The sequence below is a fragment of the Trachemys scripta genome, chromosome 1 (assembly GCF_013100865.1).
Source record: "Trachemys scripta elegans isolate TJP31775 chromosome 1, CAS_Tse_1.0, whole genome shotgun sequence".
NCBI classification, from domain to species: domain Eukaryota; kingdom Metazoa; phylum Chordata; order Testudines; family Emydidae; genus Trachemys; species Trachemys scripta.
The window spans coordinates 331,821,266-331,841,857 of record NC_048298.1 but is presented as its reverse complement, the minus strand read 5'-3'; the positions used below and the strand labels follow the sequence as shown (position 1 = coordinate 331,841,857).

The window sequence follows — 20,592 nt, the reverse complement described above, 5'->3', positions numbered from 1 at the left end:
GCCACTAGACTGCTGCATAACTGGGGACAAGTCACTTCACCTCTGTCTCCATTTTCCCATGTGTAAAATAAGGAAAATATTTACCTCCTGTGTAAAGTGCTTTGAGGTCTATGGGTGAAAAGTGCCAGATACTATCATTTCTGCTAATGTGTTCTCATTTGAGCTGTTGACTTTATAACCTATACTGTTAGAGGAGTCCATTTGGGGCTTATCATAGAATCAGAGAAGATTAGGGTTGGAAGAGAGCTCAGGAGATTACCAACCCCCTGCTGCATGTGGGAAAGGATGTGGACAGCCATAAATTATTTCCTATTCATTTCTTTTCCTAAATTGCTCCCTTTCACACTGGGGTGGTGTCTTGGGGTACAATCCTTCCTGAGCCATATTCTCAGCTGGTATAAGTTAGTGACGTTGTGCTGATATACACCAGCTAAGGATTTAGCACCCCTTCTTTTTTGTCTCATTTTGCCACTTAATTTAATTCAGACTGCTCTTCCTTTTGGAAGGCAGGAAACATTAATCAATGTCCCATCTCTGCCTCATGAGATTGTTACCTAACCCCACGGCCACCTCTCTTCTCATGCAGTCTCATGGTTGCTCCCCTCTGTATCATCTGCCCAGCTTTTTGTAGTATACCTCACTGGGAATAAATGCATTTGCTTGTTCCCTATTGACCAAAAATCAGAATGCCAGCAGAGGGGTTTCAGTTCCAGTAACTCTTTATCCTACGTGCACTCTCTTTTTGAGGATGCCAGGTGCTTGTTCTCTGACTAAATGAAGCTTCCCCAAAACAGCAGCAGGTTTCTCAGTAAAACAAGATTTATTAAAAGTAGAGAGAGAGAGAGAGACCGTTTAATAAAAGAAGTGCTTTGCATAGGCTATTCTAAGTAAGGTGTTCTCAGCTGAAGTTGCAAAAGTCAACTTGTCCCAAAGAGCAGTCTGTGGTGCTGACACCAGTGTCAAGAGTTCCATCCTCATGTTGTCCCAATGTTTATACAACTCTGCCTGTGGATTCATTGCTGTATGCGGAGAGGTTAACTTACTCCCAGTGCCGTGTGTTAACTGCAAGACCATCTTATTCCTCATGAGAATCCACCTCACCTAAAAGTGTGTAGAGATGAATTCACTTTTTTCCATCTTCCCCCCCCCCAACTTAGCCCCTGTGGCAACTCCTAAAATCCTTTTGTTCAGCCACTTCTGCAGCTTGTCCCGTACGTTTCTAGAATTTCCCGCCCTCTATAAACCTCACAGTTGTCTTAGTTATACTACAGCTTTCCATGCCGTGGTGTGGCCAAGCTCTTTGTAAAATAAATTATCTTCTGGTGGAGACTGATATTGGGGATAATCATATCAGCTAATGGGCAAGTTGTATTGTATCCTAGAGCCCCCACTAATAACTTTATAATTGCTGACCAGTTTCACTAGGTCCTCTCAGATACAGGCATATCACGATTGAGTTGTTCTACTCATAGAACACTACCTCATCCCTGTTTAGACAAGGCCTCAATGCTGAACATATACCATGGTTAACTTAGAATGCTCCCTTGGGCTTTGCTGAATGGTAGACATAGTGAAGTCTATTCAGATTTCTGCTTTCAGTAATGCTGCACGGTATCATTAGTCGCAAACGCTGTCTGTGAAGGAGTTGCGAATTTAGACATTGTCCAAGGCCACTGTCATTTGTGCAGGCCTGGATTAAAGTGCACAGAGAAGGGAAGACATGGTGATGTACTCCCGAATCAAAACTCAACTGCAGGATGCTGACTACCCTTCGAGCTGTGCACTGCACTTTTTCTCGTCTTCACCATAGTGACTAGGATAAAGAGTGCTGCCTAGTGCTTGCTTTCTAATTCAATTCCTGACGTGTCTCTGAAATCTGGATTTTCCTATTTCCAGAAAAAGAGCTAAACCTCTCCAACAGTTGGGCCTGGATATAACCATGCTTCTATTCTGGGAGGCATTTTGTACTGTGGCTTTGTTTTTGTTTTTCTTTTGTTTGGAAACTTAAAGGGGAAAAACTATTCTCTATACTGAGGAATAGACAAAATGATGGTTTGAAAAAGTCAGTAAAGATACTATAGGTAATAAACCAACAAACGTTTAGTTTTCTTTTGCGTTAGGATGGTATACAAACACAATAATACCTGCCTGTTAGGATGGTATACAAACACAATAATACCTGCCTGTGACACACTAACGTTGAATTTTATCTCCACTTTCCTGCAGATTGTGTATGGAGCACTGGTTTCTATTATTGTACTTCGGTCTGTATATATTGTATTGTGGTAAGTGACTGTTTATTTAGCTCAGCATTACAAGTAGATATGTTCTAACTAGGTGTTTGCATCTAAGGGTACGTCTTCACTACCTGCCGGATCGGCGGGTGGTAATATTTCTATCGGGGATCGATTTATTGCGTCTCGTCTAGACATGATAAATCGATCCCCGAACACGCTTCCCGTCGACTCTGGAAAGCCACCAGAGCAAGAGGCGGAAGCGAGTCGATGGGGGAGCCGCGGCCGTCGATCCCGCGCCGTGAGGACCCGAGGTAAATCGATCTAAGATACGTCGACTTCAGCTACGCCATTCTCATAGCTGAAGTTGCGTATCTTAGATCGATTCCCTCCCCCTGTGTAGACCAGCCCTTAGAGGTGTGCATTTTAAAAACAACTTAACATGAGAAACTGGCATTGCTGACCACTTCTCTAAATGAGTGAGAGATGCAAGGTCATATGCTCTCTGTTTTGTGGTAATGGAGGAGTGATTCATGTCTTTCAATAAAGATATCTGATTGAAGTTAGGCTTTGTCTACACTGGCAATTGAACAACAAAACTTTTGTCATTCAGAGGTGTTAAAAACACACACGCACCCCAAAAGTTTTGCCGACGAAAAGCGCCTCTCCTGCCGACAAAGCTACTGCCACTCATTGGGGGTGTAAGTTTTTTGTTAACAGGAGAGCGCTCTCCCACCGACAAACAGAGGCTACGCTGCACGCACAGCTGTAGTGGCACAGCCGTGTCGCTAAAAGGTGCATAGGGTAGACAAACCCTTAGTGTGTACCTTCAGGCAAGCCTGGACCACACACAGTCGTGATCGATGTCTGGACCGGTAGTTTGTAGATTCCTTCAGGCACAGGAACTCATCTTCCTTTATGTTTTGTAAAGTACTGCAAATACTGCCAATGCGCAAACAATAAGTCTAGTAGCTGGCTGAAGTTGGGGTCAGTCACGGGGTTAAGCACTTCAGTTAATGTTTTCCCTGCAGCCCAGTACTTAAAATTAGCATGTAAAGTACTTGGATGCTAAAAGGTAAAAGTTTTGTTGAAGTTACTGTTTTGAATGGGTAAAGTATGGTATATGTGAAGTTGGGAATTTAATTTTTTTTCACCAAAATTAAAAGGAATGGTATCAAAAGTGCTGGAAGAATTGAGAACCAGAGAAAAGTGTCTCTTGGCAAAACTGAAGAAATACAGAGAGCAGCCAGTGTGAATAAATATGTTAAATTAAGTTTCTAGGTTCACTTTGTGCGCTCTCCTCTCTTTTGTGTGTCTCCTGCTTGAGTGATCTTTTCTCTCAGGGGTTCAGATACTTCTTAGCTCTGAGCAATATATATCCATCTTGAGTTTTTCTAACATAAAAAGTGTTTTCAGCTTAGGTTTACTATCTTTCCAGCCCTGTAAATCCCAACAACTCTGCCTATCTTTCCAATATCTTATCTTGTATATTCTGCTGTCACCCCAGTTAAAATGCGTAAAACCAAACCTTTCCTTCGCTTACCCCACCTTCCTCTCTTACCCAATACTTGACGGCATTCAATCACTCTCTCTCCTCCTCTCATATCCAGACCCTCACCATATCCTTAGTTACTTCTTCCACATTCCCAAAATTCATTCATTCCTTGAACTCTGCTGTCTTGAGGCACAGTCTAGTGCCTAACTGCAAAAATATCCTTCCTTTACCTACTTCCCCCCCACATATCTTCTCTTCCTCAAATCCATCCAAACCCAGCCCCTAAGATCTTTGTCTTCTATGACTCAAATTGGGCCCCCCTTCCTTAGACTCCTGCTCTGGCTTCTTACTTCCAGAACTCTTCAGAACTATGCTTCTACCTGTGTCTCCTCACCATTCACCTCTCATTCCCCGCACCCCTCCTAGTCTGATTGCTCAGGGGATCTCTTTCACCCAGTCCCACATTGTCCCTTCATTTATGCTGCCCTGTGCTCGTGGACCAGACTCTCAGTTAATAATGCACGTAAACCCCCTTCTCTTTCCTCCTCCATGAAACACATAACATCACCAATTTAATGAGCCATTCCAGCTGTAATTAACAGTATATTACGTATGCCTTTCTCTGCTCGTGCATATGTTCAGCTAACTCGTGCCCTTAGAAAGTAAGCTCTTTGGGTAAGGACGTTTTGGTGCTTTGGCTCAGCTTGCCTATTATATTTATGGGACTAAATAAATGCTCGTTAGAAATCAATCTGCTGGTGACGTGAATGGGTTTTGTGTTTACCCCCTCAGTAACGCTGGCAGTGCGTGGCTGATGTGTTTGTCTTGAGGAAAAAATATCTACAAGCTCATAAACCACACGCCTAATGCCAATCACTAAACTCCATAACTCCAAAATGTATATTAACAGGAAACACTACTGTCAACGAATTTTATTTACATTTAAAATGCCCTGTCCATTTGTCTTGATACAGGATATGTTCTTATCGGTGATATTGCTGTTTCTACAGATGATAAATCAGTGACAAAAATAATGCAAAAGACAATAAGCAACTTAGGAATGCATCTTAAACCAAAATCTGAACTGTGTATTCGTGGTGATTAAAAATAACATGAACTGTGTTTCATGGTAGCTTCTTGGGGTTGGAATTGGATATTTATGAGGACTTGTCCTAGTGCTGTCAAAGGAACAAACTTCACCTAAGAAGTTAATGATTCTGTGGCCTACATGAATGCAAACAGGAAGATTGGGTTTATGAACGATGTGCTGCCTTGCATCTGTGGTTCTTCAGCACATTTGTCTTGTATCCTAAATAGGATTTTTTTCCTAATGGCTCTTGTTGGTAAAACACAATCTGAAATGACTTTTTCTAAAACTGCCTGCTGAGCTAGTGGTTGGCTTTGGTATGCCGCTTTATCAAAAGGCTGAAATAATTTTTGCTTTGAATGTTAAAGGGACACAAGCTACTTAAAAAAACCAACAACCCACAACATTTCTGTCTGAAACACTCTTACCTATCACTGTTCGTAGTAGTACCAAAGAATAACTGAAAGAGATTAGAGAGGGGGGGGAAATTCGTTCGGTTTAGTCCGTGCATTGGAATAGCTAGTTTAATTGTTTCCTCTCTTGTTTGTGTTGGGGTTTTTTCACACCTAGCTGTCAGGGTAAGAAACATTTCGGGGGAAAATATGAGTGATCACCTCAAAATAGCAAGGGACTTGGGATATGTTTTACCTGACAGTACTGTACCTTTAATTCACTTTTGAAAATGTGATTAGATTTCAAGTTGGTGTCCTGTTAAAGGAATTTTAAACTTTTTTTCCACCAGGCATTTAACTTGTAATTTATGTATGTTACTTTAAATGCAGTTTGTATCCTAAAAACTAAATTTCACTTTGTTTCTCTCCCCCTAGGGTATACCCATGGCTTAGGGGTCTGGGCTATACATCCTTAAGTGTATTTTTAATGGGATTTTTTTTTTGGAATGTAGACAACATTTTCTGTGATAAACTGAGGTAAGCATTTGCAACTTGTCTGCATATCTTTTAATCTCTGAGTTCCATGGCTTTATTTGTTTTCTGCAGAATAATTGAGTCCATCTTCTAATATGTGAAGTGTAAGCCCCACAGAATATTTACAAGTGTTTTATCCAGTCTGCTCTTGATTAACTCTCGCCACACAGTAGACCTCTAATGACGTCTCAAATTCTAAGCATTGTTCGCGTGAAAAATGATGTAGAAATTCTGGAATTGGAATTTAACTGGTAATTTCGTTGGCAGCCCTCGAGGCAGAATAGTAAATATCTTGCTTATCTACAGCTACTTTGAAACTAGTTCTTGAAAAAGTTTGAGACAAATATAGAGTTTAAGCACCTCTTTTGTGGACTGAGAGTTTTGATGCTAAACTTGATGCCTAATCAGTAATCGTTTCTTTACTTAAATATACACACACGTTTGAAGAAGAACAGGAGTACTTGTGGCACCTTAGAGACTAACAAATTTATTAGAGCATAAGCTTTCGTGGACTACAGCCCACTTCTTCGGATGCATATAGAAACACACGTTTGAGAGCACATTCACCAAAGCGTAGTGATAACAGAACACTCCTATGTCCATGCTCCTAGCTGTGGAGAACTTCCATAGCTCAAAAATCAAACAGCTTTATATCCAGGCAGAAGACACCTCGGGTTGCCCCTGCTGTGGAACCATAGGATACTTGTACACTACAATTACCTGTGGCTGGCCTGTGTGAGCTTGGACTGCGAGGCTCTAAAATTCAGGCTCGGGCTGGAGTCCAAGCTGTGGTACCCTGCAAAGGGGGAGGGTCCCAACTCCCAGGCTCCAGCCCGACCCCAAACTTCTACACCTCAATTTTACAGGCCCGCAGTCCAAGCCAGCTGACACAGGCCAGCTGCAGGTATTTAATTGCAGTGTAGAAATACCCATAGTGACCTCTAGAGCCAACAACATTTGGTCCTTTTCTTGCCATTGATACTGAAAAGGCTTCTACGGCTGAACTGCTGCTGACTGACCTGGAGTCAGAACTATGAGCTCAATATCACTCAGCCACCTGGCTGAGACATTTTCTTTCTTCCTTTTTTTTTTTGGTCTCATTCTAGACTTTAAAAAACTTACTGTGCTCACTAAAGGGAGTTTTAGGGCTTGTTATCTTTCCAGGTTTTGCCTTTTTTTCTTCTTCCTCTTTTATTTCTCAGCAAAATGTCAAAAATAGCAGCCCCATAAGATCAGGAAACATCCAATATAGGTGTATGTCTGTCAACTAATGAATAGTGACCACTCTTGGAGGAGTTTCAGGGTGAATCACAGCTAATTAGTCTGACAGAGTTGCATCGTTTGGGGCATTTGTGTCCTGGCATGGCATTTGAAGAGACACTCCTGGCCTCCCCACAACACCTCAATTCAATCCAATGCAAAGTCAGCCAGGAAGGCCTCAAAGACAAAAGCTCACAGAAAGCCACTGTCCAATTTCACAGCTGGATGTCAAGTCTATGCCTCATAGAGCACAGGTCTGGCAAGATAGATCTGGACGGTGTATCACTCTTGAAGTACTAATTCCCTTGATGCATCCTAGCAGTAGTGCTAACCACCAATTTGGAGAATGTTTACTCATCTCTCTAAGGACAGGTTGAGGCCTGCATCAAGATGATCCCAGTTGACTCCCGTGATCTCACCTCCTCTGTCCACGCACTCTCTTGGCCTGTACTGACTTCAACTTTGACAGCATTGCACCAGTAGTTTACTATATTGGGTGAGAACCCAGCAGGGCATATTGTATAACCTGACATCCTCCTTCCACCACAGTTGTGGCTGTTAATGATGTATGCACAACATTGGGCCAGCTGAAACTTGGTCCTAGCAGAGTTCTCTTGGAGCTTGCAGACCTGTGAATGTGCCATCTATGTCAGGTGAGGCTCATGCCCAAAACTTGATGCTATTGATACATCTGGCGCAGGGATGTGACTCTGTCAGCACAAATGACGGGGTGTTCGTTGAAGCTGCAGGTACTGGCACAAGGGCTGACTACTTTTTCAGCCATGCTGACATAACGGTGAGGTCAAAACCACTCCATCAATTGAGGGAGTCTGCCCTTTGCCTGCAGTTTTCATTGTAGTAGATTGCATCAATAGCTAGAAGCACCTTTTTCCATCTCCAGTTGGCAAAAGGAAAAAATGTCAGTGTACTTCCTACCGTACAATGTGTGTTGCTGCCTGTTGCAGTATTTTTTAATTCAACTGTACCTGTTTCATAGCTTTAATCAGAAGTCCCTGGAGCTTTGGAATCTCCAGGGGTGACTTACTACAGCTGGTACCCTTGGAGAAGATATGTTTTCTTGCTTGTAATTTTTATTCTTTGGAAATCTAAGGCCTTCTCTATGCTACTGGGGTAAGTTGACCTAAGTTACACTACTCCATTTAAGTGCGTAACAGTTGGAGTCAACATAGCTTAGGTCAACTTACTGCAGTGTCTCCATTGCGCTGGGTCGACAGGGGACACTCTCCCGTCGAGTTACCTTACGCTTCTCGTTCTGGTGGAGTACCATAGTCGATGGGAGAACGATCTGCGATTAATTTAGTGGGTCTTCACTAGACCTGCTAAATCGACCCCGGTGCATAGATCACCACAGTGTCGATCCCCAGTAAGTGTAGACATGCCCTAAGTTATGAGTCACACTAACCCACCCACCTCCTCTTAAATTTCAGGATTTTGTAACCATTTTGTACTTCACTTCTGTAACATGTTTCAGCTTTCACAGAGAATGGAACTGAAGAAAATACTGAAGGTTGCTACGGTTCCACAGCTAGGTTAGCACAGAGCACCCCTCTGGATGGAGCCACCACGTTTTGAATTGTGGCTATGGGAGCCCCTGCCACTCAAAGCTATGAGCATGGATCCAGGAGTGTTGATGCGTTACATATACATTGTGGAGGTTCACCTTTCTGTTCTCAATGCAGAATGACATTAACCTGGCTATTTATGAGCATATTTGTATCTGCACAAGCATATCTAGCTCTAGGGCTAACACTAACTAGTTAACAGGGGCTACAGGAAATAAATCAAATCAGCTACTGTCTCCAATTTTTATGATTGAATGTGAAAATAGATTTTTTTTTTAAAGGAAGGAAAAGATATTTAAACTGTGTTTCTCCACCTCAAATTAAAACCAACGTAATCATACTTGTCTCTAGAACTCTGTGATGAGGAAAAGGAGCTGAGAGAACGTGACTCCCTTCTCTCTGCTTTGTCCTTTTCCCCAGCAGCTCTCGTCCCTTAAAAGTGCCAAATGTCAACCAACTGGGCAGAGCATTTCAAGCTCTGCACTTAATTCTGCTTCCTACCAGCAAAGCTCTTCAATGTATGTCTACGTTGCAGTAAAACCCTCGTGGCTGGCCCATGGCAGCTGACTTGAGCTCCCAGGGCTCAGCTGCAGGGCTATAAAATTGCAGTGTAGACATTTGGGCTTGGGCTGGAGCGTAGGTTCTGGGGCCCCACATACCCAGAGTCACTTTGAATTATATATCGGGCAGTTGCTGTCCTTGGTGCTTTGGTTCACAGCTGTCCACCCAGTCTGTCCTTGCCTCACACTGGGAAGGAGAGAAAGGCAAGACAAACTTCACATGAAGTTGGTGAGTGGGGATGAAGTGGCTACCAGATACAGAGAAGTGGGTATGCAGTGTTGTTGTAGCCATGTCAGTCCCAAGATTAGGTGGGTGAGGCAATATATTTATTGGACCAACTTCTGTTGGTGGGAGAGAAGCTTTTGACCTTATACAGAGTTCTTCGGAAGGATTCCAATATCTCTCTCAAACCTTCTATTTTTTCACACTGGCCAGGAAACTGGCGGGAAAGAAGTAAGATGCATTAGTATTTTCTGGTGTCTTAAATAGTATGATACCTGAAGTTATGGGTCTAAACCATTTAAGTACTCCTTTCAAGTAGAAGACTCTCAGTAGTTTTCCAAACCTATGAGAAGACTGGTTCAGCAAACATCTTCCCAAATTAAAAATGGAAAAAAACAGGCAGTCGTTAACTTAGTAAAGACTGAACGCATGAAGTACATGACTGAGATACAGAAAGAGTGACGCGATCTGACAAGTGAACACTGCTTCTTGGGACTGCGTAGTCTGGAGAAAAATGCATTGTGATATGTTTCTTTGAACAGGGGATTACGAGAGAAGATGCCTCCTGTCGTGGGAGCCGTGACACAGTTTCATGCTTGGTGGCACATTTTTACGGGCCTTGGCTCTTACCTTCATATCCTACTAAGGTAGGAAACAGCCTTTTTCCCCATAGCTTGTTAAGCAAAGTATGTGGGGTTTCTATAAATGGTTTTAGATTTGAGTTGCTAGTTGGGAGTGCATCATTTTAGAGTACCAAACACACGAGTAAAATAATATCTATTCCATAATTATGCTTTGTTCTGTGGGTATTGGGGAATTTACCTTGGTAGCAGGCATTGCCTAAAGTAGATGTTCATGAAACTGTTTTAGGATTAGTTTTTGACAGGTTTTTTCCCAGTTGCACCTTGCCCTTTAAATGTCATATTAGCTGAAAAGATCGGGAAAATAACCATTTTTATTAAACTAATGGGATGGAAGTTTCTGTAACTGGTAGAGAAATCTGTCTAAGACGACTATATACTATATATTAGAGTATAGAATTGTTTATGCTGCAGGGTGCGTTGTAATTCACAATGGCAATCCTGTGGTTTTTATCTGTCCAGCAGTGAAAATGCCAGTGCACTTGAGCTTGTATTCCTTCATTTTTCAAACCTAAGATGTTAACTTAAACGTTTGTATTCCTTTGGGTTACAATCCTGCAAACACTTACACCCGTGTTTAACTTTCTATGAGCACTACCACTGCTGAAAACTGGTGCAGATATCTAATTGAGCAGGGAGACAATGGTGCTGTCTTCATGTAGAATACTACATTGATGTCCAAGCATCTCTGATTTCAGTGGGGCTACTCATGGGAGTAAAGTTAAGCATGCGCGTAAGTATTTGCAAGAATGGAGCTGAAGTCATGGTCACAGGAGGTGCTTTTCAAATTTTCCAATCACTTTTGGCTCTTTATTTACTGCTGTCTATTTTAGATCAGAATTCGAACGGGGTTTAGGCTGGCAGTTTAAAATATTTTTGTTGCTTATTTGCAATGTGCCATCAAAATGGCTTTGTCTCTCCTCTGAAACATAAATATGGCTCTACCAAATTCACAGTCCGCTATGGTCAATTTCACAGCTATAGGATTTGAAAATTGGTAAATTTCACATTTTTAGATATTTACATCTGAAATGTCATGGTTTTGTAACCGTGGGGGATTGTGGGGGATTCTGATAGTGGGGGGGTCCGCAAACCTGTTGTAGGGGGGTCATGGGATTGCCACCCTCAGTTCTGTGCTGCCTTCTGAGCTCGACGCTGAAAGCAGCAACCGCAGAGCTTCCTGCAGCCGCAGGACATTCCTGGAGGTGGAGATGGGTCTGGTTTCCCCTCCCCCGTCCCCCAAAGCAGCTGTGAAGGGGATGGACAAGTCCTGTCCCTCCCCAGCCCAACCGGAGCTAGGAGCCCCCTTTGCTGGGGCGCTCCTAGGAACAAGGGGACATCAGATTTCACAGGGAAGGTCTTATTTCACGGTCTGTGAGGCATTTTTCACAGCCATGAAATTGGTAGGGCCCTAATCATGAAATAAATATCTTTAAGAGGTATTCCAGCTAGTGTATGAATTTTAATCGCTTCTCAAACACTTTTTTCCATAGTGAGAGCAGGGTCGGGGTATTTTTTGTTTTGGTTATTTTCCTTTTGGTTATTTCACTAGGGACAGTCCCAACAGCCTCCTTGTGATAGTGTTTTCTTGCTCTCCTCTTGAACGCAGCTGCTCAGTGTAGAAGGCAGGTGCTCTGCACGGCTTGAGTACACCTAGATATCGACAGTTCCTCACAGAAAGCAAATCAATGCAGACAGTTTAAATACTGTAGGCTAGATTTGCAGTGCCGTAAATGGGGGAGAGGGGGAATTGGTTTTGCATGCATTACCCCTGAGAGTGTTTTCCCAGATGAGCTAAGTAATCTCCCTATAGTATAATTTTCCTAGTGTTTCTCCAGTCTAGTTTTACATTTCTGTAGTTTTACATTCCATAGTCTGTGCTCTCAGTGTAAGAGCTTTTTCTAATATTGAGCCACTTTTGGTTAATTTCATCATCTTCTCCTTCTACAGTAGTTTAGATACTTTTGTGACATGATAAATAATCCCCCTCACCCTTTGCTGTTTACAAGCTTCAAATATTTGTAGACTTCTATCACGATTGTTATAAAACAGTGGAATCCAGCGGATTAAGCCCCAGGGTAGGAGCTGGGAACTCCTGAGTTCTTTCAGTGAGTTGCTCAGGCATTTCTGTGCCTCAGGTTTCCTAAGAGATTTGCCAGATGTCACACAGTGAGTGGCAGAGTCTTCAATAGCCCCCATTTCCCCTGACCCAGAACCCTGCTCCAGGAACTAGACCGTGCAGCCTTCCATTTGCTAATGTTACAGTTTCAGTGTTGTATAAATGCTAAGGGCGCATGTGACTGTCATACATACCCAGCCTGGTTTCTGAAGGTGCAAGCCGTGCCTCCCTCCCCGAAGTAAAGGTCTGTAAAACCAAACAAAAACCATTGTTGACGCAGACACAGTGGGAGGAGGGGGTGGATGAGCACAAGTGTAAAAGCTGTGAGCAACCTATACTTGCTCTTTGATCAGTGCATGCAACTTTGCTGAGCACCCTGGCTACTCAGGGAGTTTGCTCTCCCACCCCTCCAGGCTAGGGGGGGGACAAGTCCCTGATTGCTGTTTCCCCTGAGGCAGAGGGAATGCTCTTCTAGGATCCTTTCTCCCTTTCCTTAAGGGTGGGGATGGGGAGACACGGCTCACTTGCTGCTGCATGACAGCCAGTAAAACAGGGCTCTGTGACTAGTCCTCCGTTTGTGCCAGGTAAACCCAGGCAGGACAAACTGAGGCTGAGCTGTGATCACAGAAGTGCTCCTGGTACGGTCAGGAAATCATGGGGGGATCACTCCTGTCATCAGTGTTGTATTTGCTCTGGACAAAGCCTGAAGTGTAGCCGTGTACCTCGACTGTATGGCACTTTGGTTGTTAAATGCTCATTGGATTTCTCCCCGTAGCTTATACACAAGGACACTTTTCCTGAAGTACAGGCCAAAGGTGAAGGTAAGCTGTCAATCATTTTGTACTTATTAATGCAGTGTAGAAGTAGGCCATTCAGTTGGCTTACATTTAAGCATGCTTCTGGGCTCATTGGCCAGGCCTTCCTGTTTCTGGCTTTATTTTTACATTGTGTTCTGTGTATTAATTCCAAGAAACTGAGAACAGGTGAACTGTATTTCTGTTCTGAGAAGCTACATTGCAAGCAAATCTTGTTTCTCCCCCTCTTCTTTTCAGTTTGTTTTTGGAATATGGCCTATTCTCCTTGTGGAACCCCCGAAGAAGCAGTGACTGTGAGAGATCCAACCAACCAAGTGTGACCACTGGCTGAATAAAGAAATTCCACAGCTGTTGACACTGATGTGGCAAAATTATGCATCAGCTCAAGGGCTGTGTAGCAGGAAATAGACTTCTCTGTATTACTGGTATTGCCAGGCACAACGCAGAGTGAAGAGTCGGCGCATTATGGGAATAATGTTTAGAACTGTTTTATTGTTAAGGTGTTAAAACAAAATTAAGACACAATATTTTTTGTGTATATGTTGTATAGCTGAAGATACTGGGCTAATATTTTGTGCTGGTCACAGAAACCTTACCATTTTTTGAAATGGGTTGCATATGTTTTCATTCAGTTGTCCATCTGGTCTGTGGCTAAACTAATATTAGTAACTGAATTATGAAAATGGTAGGCCAAGTGATGGCCAATCTAAGCATCCAGGGGGCCTGTCGTGAATTGAATCCTTCTGAACTAATTCAATCTTGCACCTTTATACAGTTTAGTTAGGTATGTAATGATTTAGGGCTCTCTTTTACCATGCTTATATGTTGCTATTTGCAGTAAGTCAAGGGAGTGGTACGCGTAGAGAAATTGTATTAAATTAGGTCAGGCTTCCGTTTTCTTTTGAGGATGCAGGACCCATCAGGAGTGTTTTCCAGCAGTGCCTGGGGATAGGGTGCACCAGTGAATGGCTCAAGGGCCCTTTAAAAAGGGGTTTAGACTCACTTAGACATTCGTGGTACGAATGTGAGGAAACTTGACAACTGTCCCAAGTCCTTCTAACTTGTGTGAGAATCCAGGAGGCCATTTCTGGTCATTCTGAATATCCCTAGCAAGTACTGAACACCCTTTACTAACCCTGCTTTCATTTTGCAAATCATTCATGCTCACAGATTCACAGCCACTTAATTTAAATGCTTATTTATATCCGTGTTGGTCTAGCTTTAAATTCTCTTCCTCCCCCCCATATTTTACAATCTTACAAATATTCACCGGATTTTCAGAGGTGCTAAGTATCCTTCACTCCCACTGACTTCAGTTGGAGTGAAGGGTGCTCAGTACTTATGAAAATCAGGCCTTTTTTTGGTCTCCTCAGCATAATCGACAGCACTCTGAGGCCATGTCTACACTAGAGACCTTACAGCAGTACAGCTGTACCGATGCAGCTGCACCACTGTAAGGTCTCCTGTGCAGCCACTCTATGGCAACGGGAGAGAGCGTTCTGGTCAACATAATTAAACCACCCCCCACGAGCGGCACTAGCTGTGGACATAGGCGCCGACTTCATGGGTGCTGCAGGGCTGGAGCATCCACGGAAAAAACGGGTAGCCAGCTCTCCCCACCCCGCTGCCAGCAACCCCACTGATCAACTTTCCCCCTCCTTCCCAGTGCCTCCTGCCCGCCAACTGTTCTGTGGCATGCAGGAGGCCCTGGGAGAGAGGGGGAGGAGCGGGAGTGGAGCCAAGGCACCTATAAAGCTGCTTCAAAGTTCTGCAAAGTCTTGGCCATGTAACTTTGTTTTGTTTTACTTCTTCAAAGATAAGACTATATCCTGTAATGCACAATCAATACTAATCAAAATTATCTTTTCCTTTGAATGTGTTTCTCTCGGTCTGCCATTTACCTACACACTTTAGAGGCCTTCTATAGTACCATGATCAGTATGTAAATCTTTAAATGGGGGTTTGACTAGCAGTTGACAGCTAGTTTGCAGTCTGTGTAGCTCTAAGTTGCAGATCTATCAGGTAACGTTTAAAGTCACTAGTCAGGAACCCATCTCTATTCAGGAAGGGTGTTTAGTCCTGTTGAAGTCAATGGGAATTAAGCATGGGCTTTCCTGAATTGGGCGCCTTAATTATCTGGAAATAATAGTTTCTGAGAAGAGCTTTGCAGTCGGTTTCAAAAACACAACTAAAGAGGGTGCCTGTTCTCCCCCACCAAATGCCCCAAAGCAAGCCAGCGCCCTACCTTGAGGAGCTGGACTTTTGGATCATTTTAGTCACCTCTGCCACAAATGGGAGTCAAGCACATGCTTTGCTGAATTAGGGCCAGAAGCACCATCCCGTTGCAGCAGTTCTGCTTTATATCTGCAGTGTGCAGAACATATCAGCAGTCACTGATGGCCTCCTGGTTACTTAATATTTTTTTTAAAACTTTTTTTTTTCAGTGGCCTTATTTTTCTTGTTGCAGAGTCTTGGGGGGTTATGTATTTTCAGGATGTATCTGTGTATGTGCAGTCACTGCCATGTGCTAAAAGCCAATTTCCCGATGAAGAGAGTGTCTCTGTGCTTGTGTAAGATGTTTCAAAAATCTTGCTCACCAGCCTACGTGCTGGTGAGAAGCAAGATAGCACATTCCTTTTCGGATCATGTAAAATTCATTTGTCGGGATGTCAAATAAGTGTTAACATGTCTTGTCAGTTTGCTTCTGTTTGATTTTTTTGCTCAAAAAAGTAAAAACAGTTTTGGGGTTTCTATTTTTAGCTTAACGTTTTGCAAGGTGGCTTATTCTTTCACTTTAAATAGCCAAAACACACACTTTTCCCCAAGAGCCTCTCTTCAAGACATTGCCACTACATAAAGAATGTAATTGAGATGTGTAAGCCTCTAACTACAAATAGTCATCTAAAGTGATGGATGTGTTGGGAAGCACTACCTTACAAATTGTAAGTCCTATTGAAAATGTCAGGACAGAATAAACTTTATATTCTTATTTCAAACATGACACCTAGACGGCCTTGTTCAGTTGCTTGAAAAATAGATGTACCAAATTACCGTGTAAAGAACATGCGTGTATCTGTTATATTGCTCCTTGTTTATATTCCTTGTATGACCAAGCAGATCAAAGAGGTATTTATTTTCTGAAACCTGGTGTACGCCTAAAACGTAGCTGAGAGATGTAGTTAAGCCAACGTAAGCCCCAGTATAGACACCGCTAGATTGACCTAGCTACTGCCTCTCAAAGGGGTGGTGGATTTACTGCAGTGATGGAAAAACCTCTTCTGTCGCTGTAGCATCTACACTATGGCACTACAGCGGCACAGCTGCAGTGTTGTACTTGTCGCTGTAGCGCCTGAAGTGTAGACCCATCCATAGAGCAGCAGATCTCAAACTTTTAGAGTGGGCTACAGCTGACAAGACAGTGCCACATGGACCATCTTCCCTTCCCATTTGTGAGCTCGCTACATCTCTGTGGCTGTTACGTCCATGGAAAAGTAACATTCGCAAAGTAGCAAGAGTATTTTGATGCAATTTAAAGGTTGGAAACTTTAACTCTGTGGCCTGTGTCATGCAAGAGGTCAGACTAGATGATCATACTGGTCACTTCTGGCTTTAAAAAGATCTATGAAAAACCAGGAGGGCCTTTACCATGTGACCAATCAATTCCCCAGTGGACCATCAGCAAGCGTTTCTCAGATCACAGTCTGAGATCCTCTGCCTTAGCGACAACATTAGGACACTTAACCTTCTCTGATAATAAAAATCAACACCACGCTTTCACCCAGACATCAGGAGTCAGGATTTTTCGGATGCAGCTCAACAATGAAAAGTGCTTTTGCAACAAGTATAGGATGTGGAAGATTCAGATCTACCAGCAAGGAGGAATCTCACCTACATCTTACTTGAAAACAGAAATTCAAGCTAGCTAACAGTATTAGTTATCTCCAGAACTGTTCCTTGTGGGAGAGAAAATGTTGTTTCTTCTTCCAGTTCTAACACCAGGAGATGCACGGCCAGCAAGTGTTTAGAACAAACTGATCATTTTAAAAGCACCGTCGAATTAGAATTTGGAATATGCAATAGAATTATCACTTGCACATCTACCTCTATCATGTATATTGCACACTATCAGTGCCCTTAATTTAAGGATGCAGCGATAAAGACAAGTAGACTAACTCAGACCTCGCAACACTAGCAGGATTGCAAAGTATTGAACTAATCTATGGCTGAATATATTAGCTCTAGGTAAGTGGACTTGTTAGATACCTGTCAGAGGCTTTCTGGTTATATACTTGATCCTATTCATCTGCACTCAAATTTGACTGACTTTTTTAGTGGGTGTTATGAACAGAAAGACCCCAGATTCAAGGCCTTAATTCTAGATATCTGAATTTAAACCTGCTTGCCAACATATCTCTGCATTTATGTAACCTTTAGGTGACTTAACATATACTAATGTATTCACTTCTGCCAAGGAGTGAAGTTAAAGGAAAAGTTCAAAGCTACTTGATTTTTTTTTTCTTTTTATTTGAATTTGATTGCTTACAACATCTAGTTCCTAACAGCTGGTCACATTTATCAGACATAAAATTAGAAGTGGGGGGGCTAATGCTACCAGCCAAGAGTCTCAAAACTACGAGCCTAAACCTAGGCTTCTAACTCTATTTTTAGGCACCTTAACAAGTGGCTTGACTTTCAAACACGCTGGGCACCCCAGCGGTTTCCATTACCCTCAGTGTTTTTGACGTCTACCTACCTTGTTTACTGTGGATTCAGCAATTGGGCAGCAATCACTATCCTTTATTAAATGCATTTTATCCGTTAGTAATTTAAAATCAATGTATATTGTATTTTTGGCATCTGATGGCAGAAGATGAATGGTCAGGAGGAAGACTTCATACTGGAAGATTTTTTTTTTTCTGAAATCCTAGTGATTGCTCAGGAAGTGACTAAGTCCGGGCAGTCTTTTCCTCAACAGCTCGGTGGTTCTGAGAGTCCAACCTTCTTTATTCTGCAAACATTAAGGCCTGATCTTACAATTGACAATACGCATATGAAGCAATCCCTTGATTGTAGTGGGGCTGCACCTGCGTTGTGTAAATTGCAGGACTGGGGTTTAAATGTACAGTTTGGTTAACACTCCAAAACCAGTATAGCTGTAGAAGAAAAATTCTAACTGGAGAAACATTTACTGATGGGAAGGCAGGAGAACATAGTAAATCTTAACTGGAGTCAATGAGAGTATAAACAGAGAATCTCGTAGCATCAGTTTTAGTCACTTTTCCTGATAACTGCACTTTAGACACCAGTGTATAATAGGCTTGAATGTTTTGAAGCCTGTATGCTTAACTTTTAATATTCATTCTGAATTATTTGCTATAGAGGTACTGTAGATGGAATATTTTATGCAATATATTGGATAGTACAGTGTACCTTTACGTGGATGGAATATAGAATGGATTATTCTATACATGAACAAAAATGTTTCGTGCATGTCAGGGACGTTCTCTATTTTCTTTGCTTTTGAAAATCCGATAATGTAATGACACCGTTAAGTTTTCAAACGTTTTTTGTCATTGAGCATGCAAAATTACATACAATTAGCAGATGCTGCTAAGTGCCTGATTTTTCTCAGTCCCATGTTCTCCGAGCATGAAATTCTATTGTTTTGGTTTTTGATAGTGTGGGCAAGATCCCAAAGGGTGGTGGGTTTTTGTTACATGATTATTTAGCTATTACAAAAAAAAAAAATCCTATAATGCAGAATTCAAATGGTGTTTTTTAGTGGACCTCCAGAAATCTGCAATACTGCATTATCCAGCCTTTTGCTGCCTTATTACTCAACTAGCACAATAAGCGTAATTTCCATCCATCTCTTATTATTGTACTATGAATCAGTTGAGATTTTGAAAGCCAACCAGGGGACTTAACCACACAGCCCCCATTTATTTCAATGAGAGGTGTGTGGCTAATTCACTCCTGACCCTGCTGTTTGACAGCGCCTGGGTGGACTGCTGCTCCCATGGAAAGTCTCATTGGCTTCTCGGGAGTTCCAGGCAGGCACAAGCATTGGCAGGCTATTCGTTATAGAAATTGGGCCTAAATTCTCTGGCTGGCTCTGACAATCTGTTTTCACTTGCTGGAGCCATTTAACTACTTTCAATTACAAATCTGTAATTACAGTTTTGCAGTGGAGTGGTTCAGTCACAAACTGAACTGAGTCCAATTTGTACAGGCCTCTAAATCGCCACCTGCGCATTTTGTGCGCACAGAATCCCACAACTGTTGAGCATAAATCAGGTTGTTACCGATCTTGAGAATGCATTGATGAGATTTTGCAAGTGAAAGTTAAATGACCCTTTTGATTATCTGGCATGTCATGAATCTGGCCCTAGTTAAACAAAGCACTTAAGACCGTTCTTAAAGTTATGCTCAAGTCCATCCTTCTTTTACAGAACTTTGAAGCACACGAAGTCCCACTGAATGTGACTTACGGATGTGCTTAAATGCTCTGCTGAATAGGAATAGACTTTTGCATGTGCTTAAATGCTTCACTGAATTGAGGCCTCAGTCACTGTCTTGCAACAGAATTTTACTCCAGTGTTTGACCATGCACAGTATTGGTCTGGGGGCAGAGGGAAGGGAGATTCTAGGAGCATAAGCAACAGTTACTTTGTAGAGTGATTTTTGGTTACTGCTTGTCTCATGTTCTGTCAAATTGATGTTGACTCTGTTGAACCCAGTTTAATGCACTGATAATGCATCGTTTACTGTTAAGAAGATAACCTGTCTATGGACATGGAATAGCCAATGTGTTATGTGACCAAACTTTCTAACATCAACACTATTTGTTTTAGCGCAATCTTTGTTTTCCAGTTCAAGATATTGTTGCAGATGAATTCACTGTGACAAAAAATATATAAATAGGGGTTGACTATATGCAATAGCAGTTGTACTAAAAAATGTTTAATAAATATTTTGATATACTGCACTCAATCTTCATATGGAAACAACTGGCAACTAACCCTAGGCTTATGTGCGTCAACCCTTTTTGTTTTGCAAAACACATCAGCTTTGAGATATTTAAGTAATAATGTATTTAATCTATTATCCATGCTGCATTCAAGTACTAATTGTCTTTATAGTTCAAATTATTAAAGAATTTTGTTTTAAATAAGACTTTTTGTAACGTTTCCTGTTTTTTATATTGCATCTGAAAGGATGATTTTATCAATGCTGTTTAATATTTAAGGATACATGCCTCTGTTTTCAAAGCACAGAACGGGAATCTCAGCTTGGATACGCAATTCAGCAGGGATAAAAGGTTTGGCATTCCATTGATTTGAGTTCAGTGTAATTTTTTTTAAAACAAATAGCATTAAAATTACTGTTTTAGAAGACCTTTTTAGTGGCCAGAAACAAAAGTCTCATTGAAAATCAATGGGACTTATGGTCCTAAATCTATTAACTGTTTTTGAAACTCTCCCTATTAACAACTTATGTCCAATGTAGCAATATTAGGATACATCAGTTTGCAGCTGTCCATATGAGCAGCAATATTAACCTTCTTCCACTCAAGCAGAGCCCTGCCAGGAAAGGAATGGGAAAAGCCAGTACCTTAGTTCTGAGCCATGCAACAAAGTCTTAGCCAA

General features: G+C 42.0%; 1 protein-coding gene across 3 annotated transcripts in view; it reads left to right on the top strand.

The window, feature by feature from the left end:
- ACER3 (alkaline ceramidase 3) overlaps nt 1–20,117 on the top strand; it is a 69,190-nt gene extending 49,073 nt beyond the window's left edge. For all 3 annotated transcript variants that reach the window (XM_034759128.1, XM_034759130.1, XM_034759129.1), the window contains exons 7-11: nt 2,227–2,285; nt 5,644–5,745; nt 9,911–10,015; nt 12,904–12,949; nt 13,181–20,117. In XM_034759128.1, the coding sequence (XP_034615019.1) occupies nt 2,227–2,285; nt 5,644–5,745; nt 9,911–10,015; nt 12,904–12,949; nt 13,181–13,234 (366 nt within the window). In that variant the 3' untranslated portion in view covers nt 13,235–20,117. The remainder of the gene's footprint in view (nt 1–2,226; nt 2,286–5,643; nt 5,746–9,910; nt 10,016–12,903; nt 12,950–13,180) is intronic.
- The last annotated feature ends 475 nt before the right edge of the window (nt 20,118–20,592 follow it).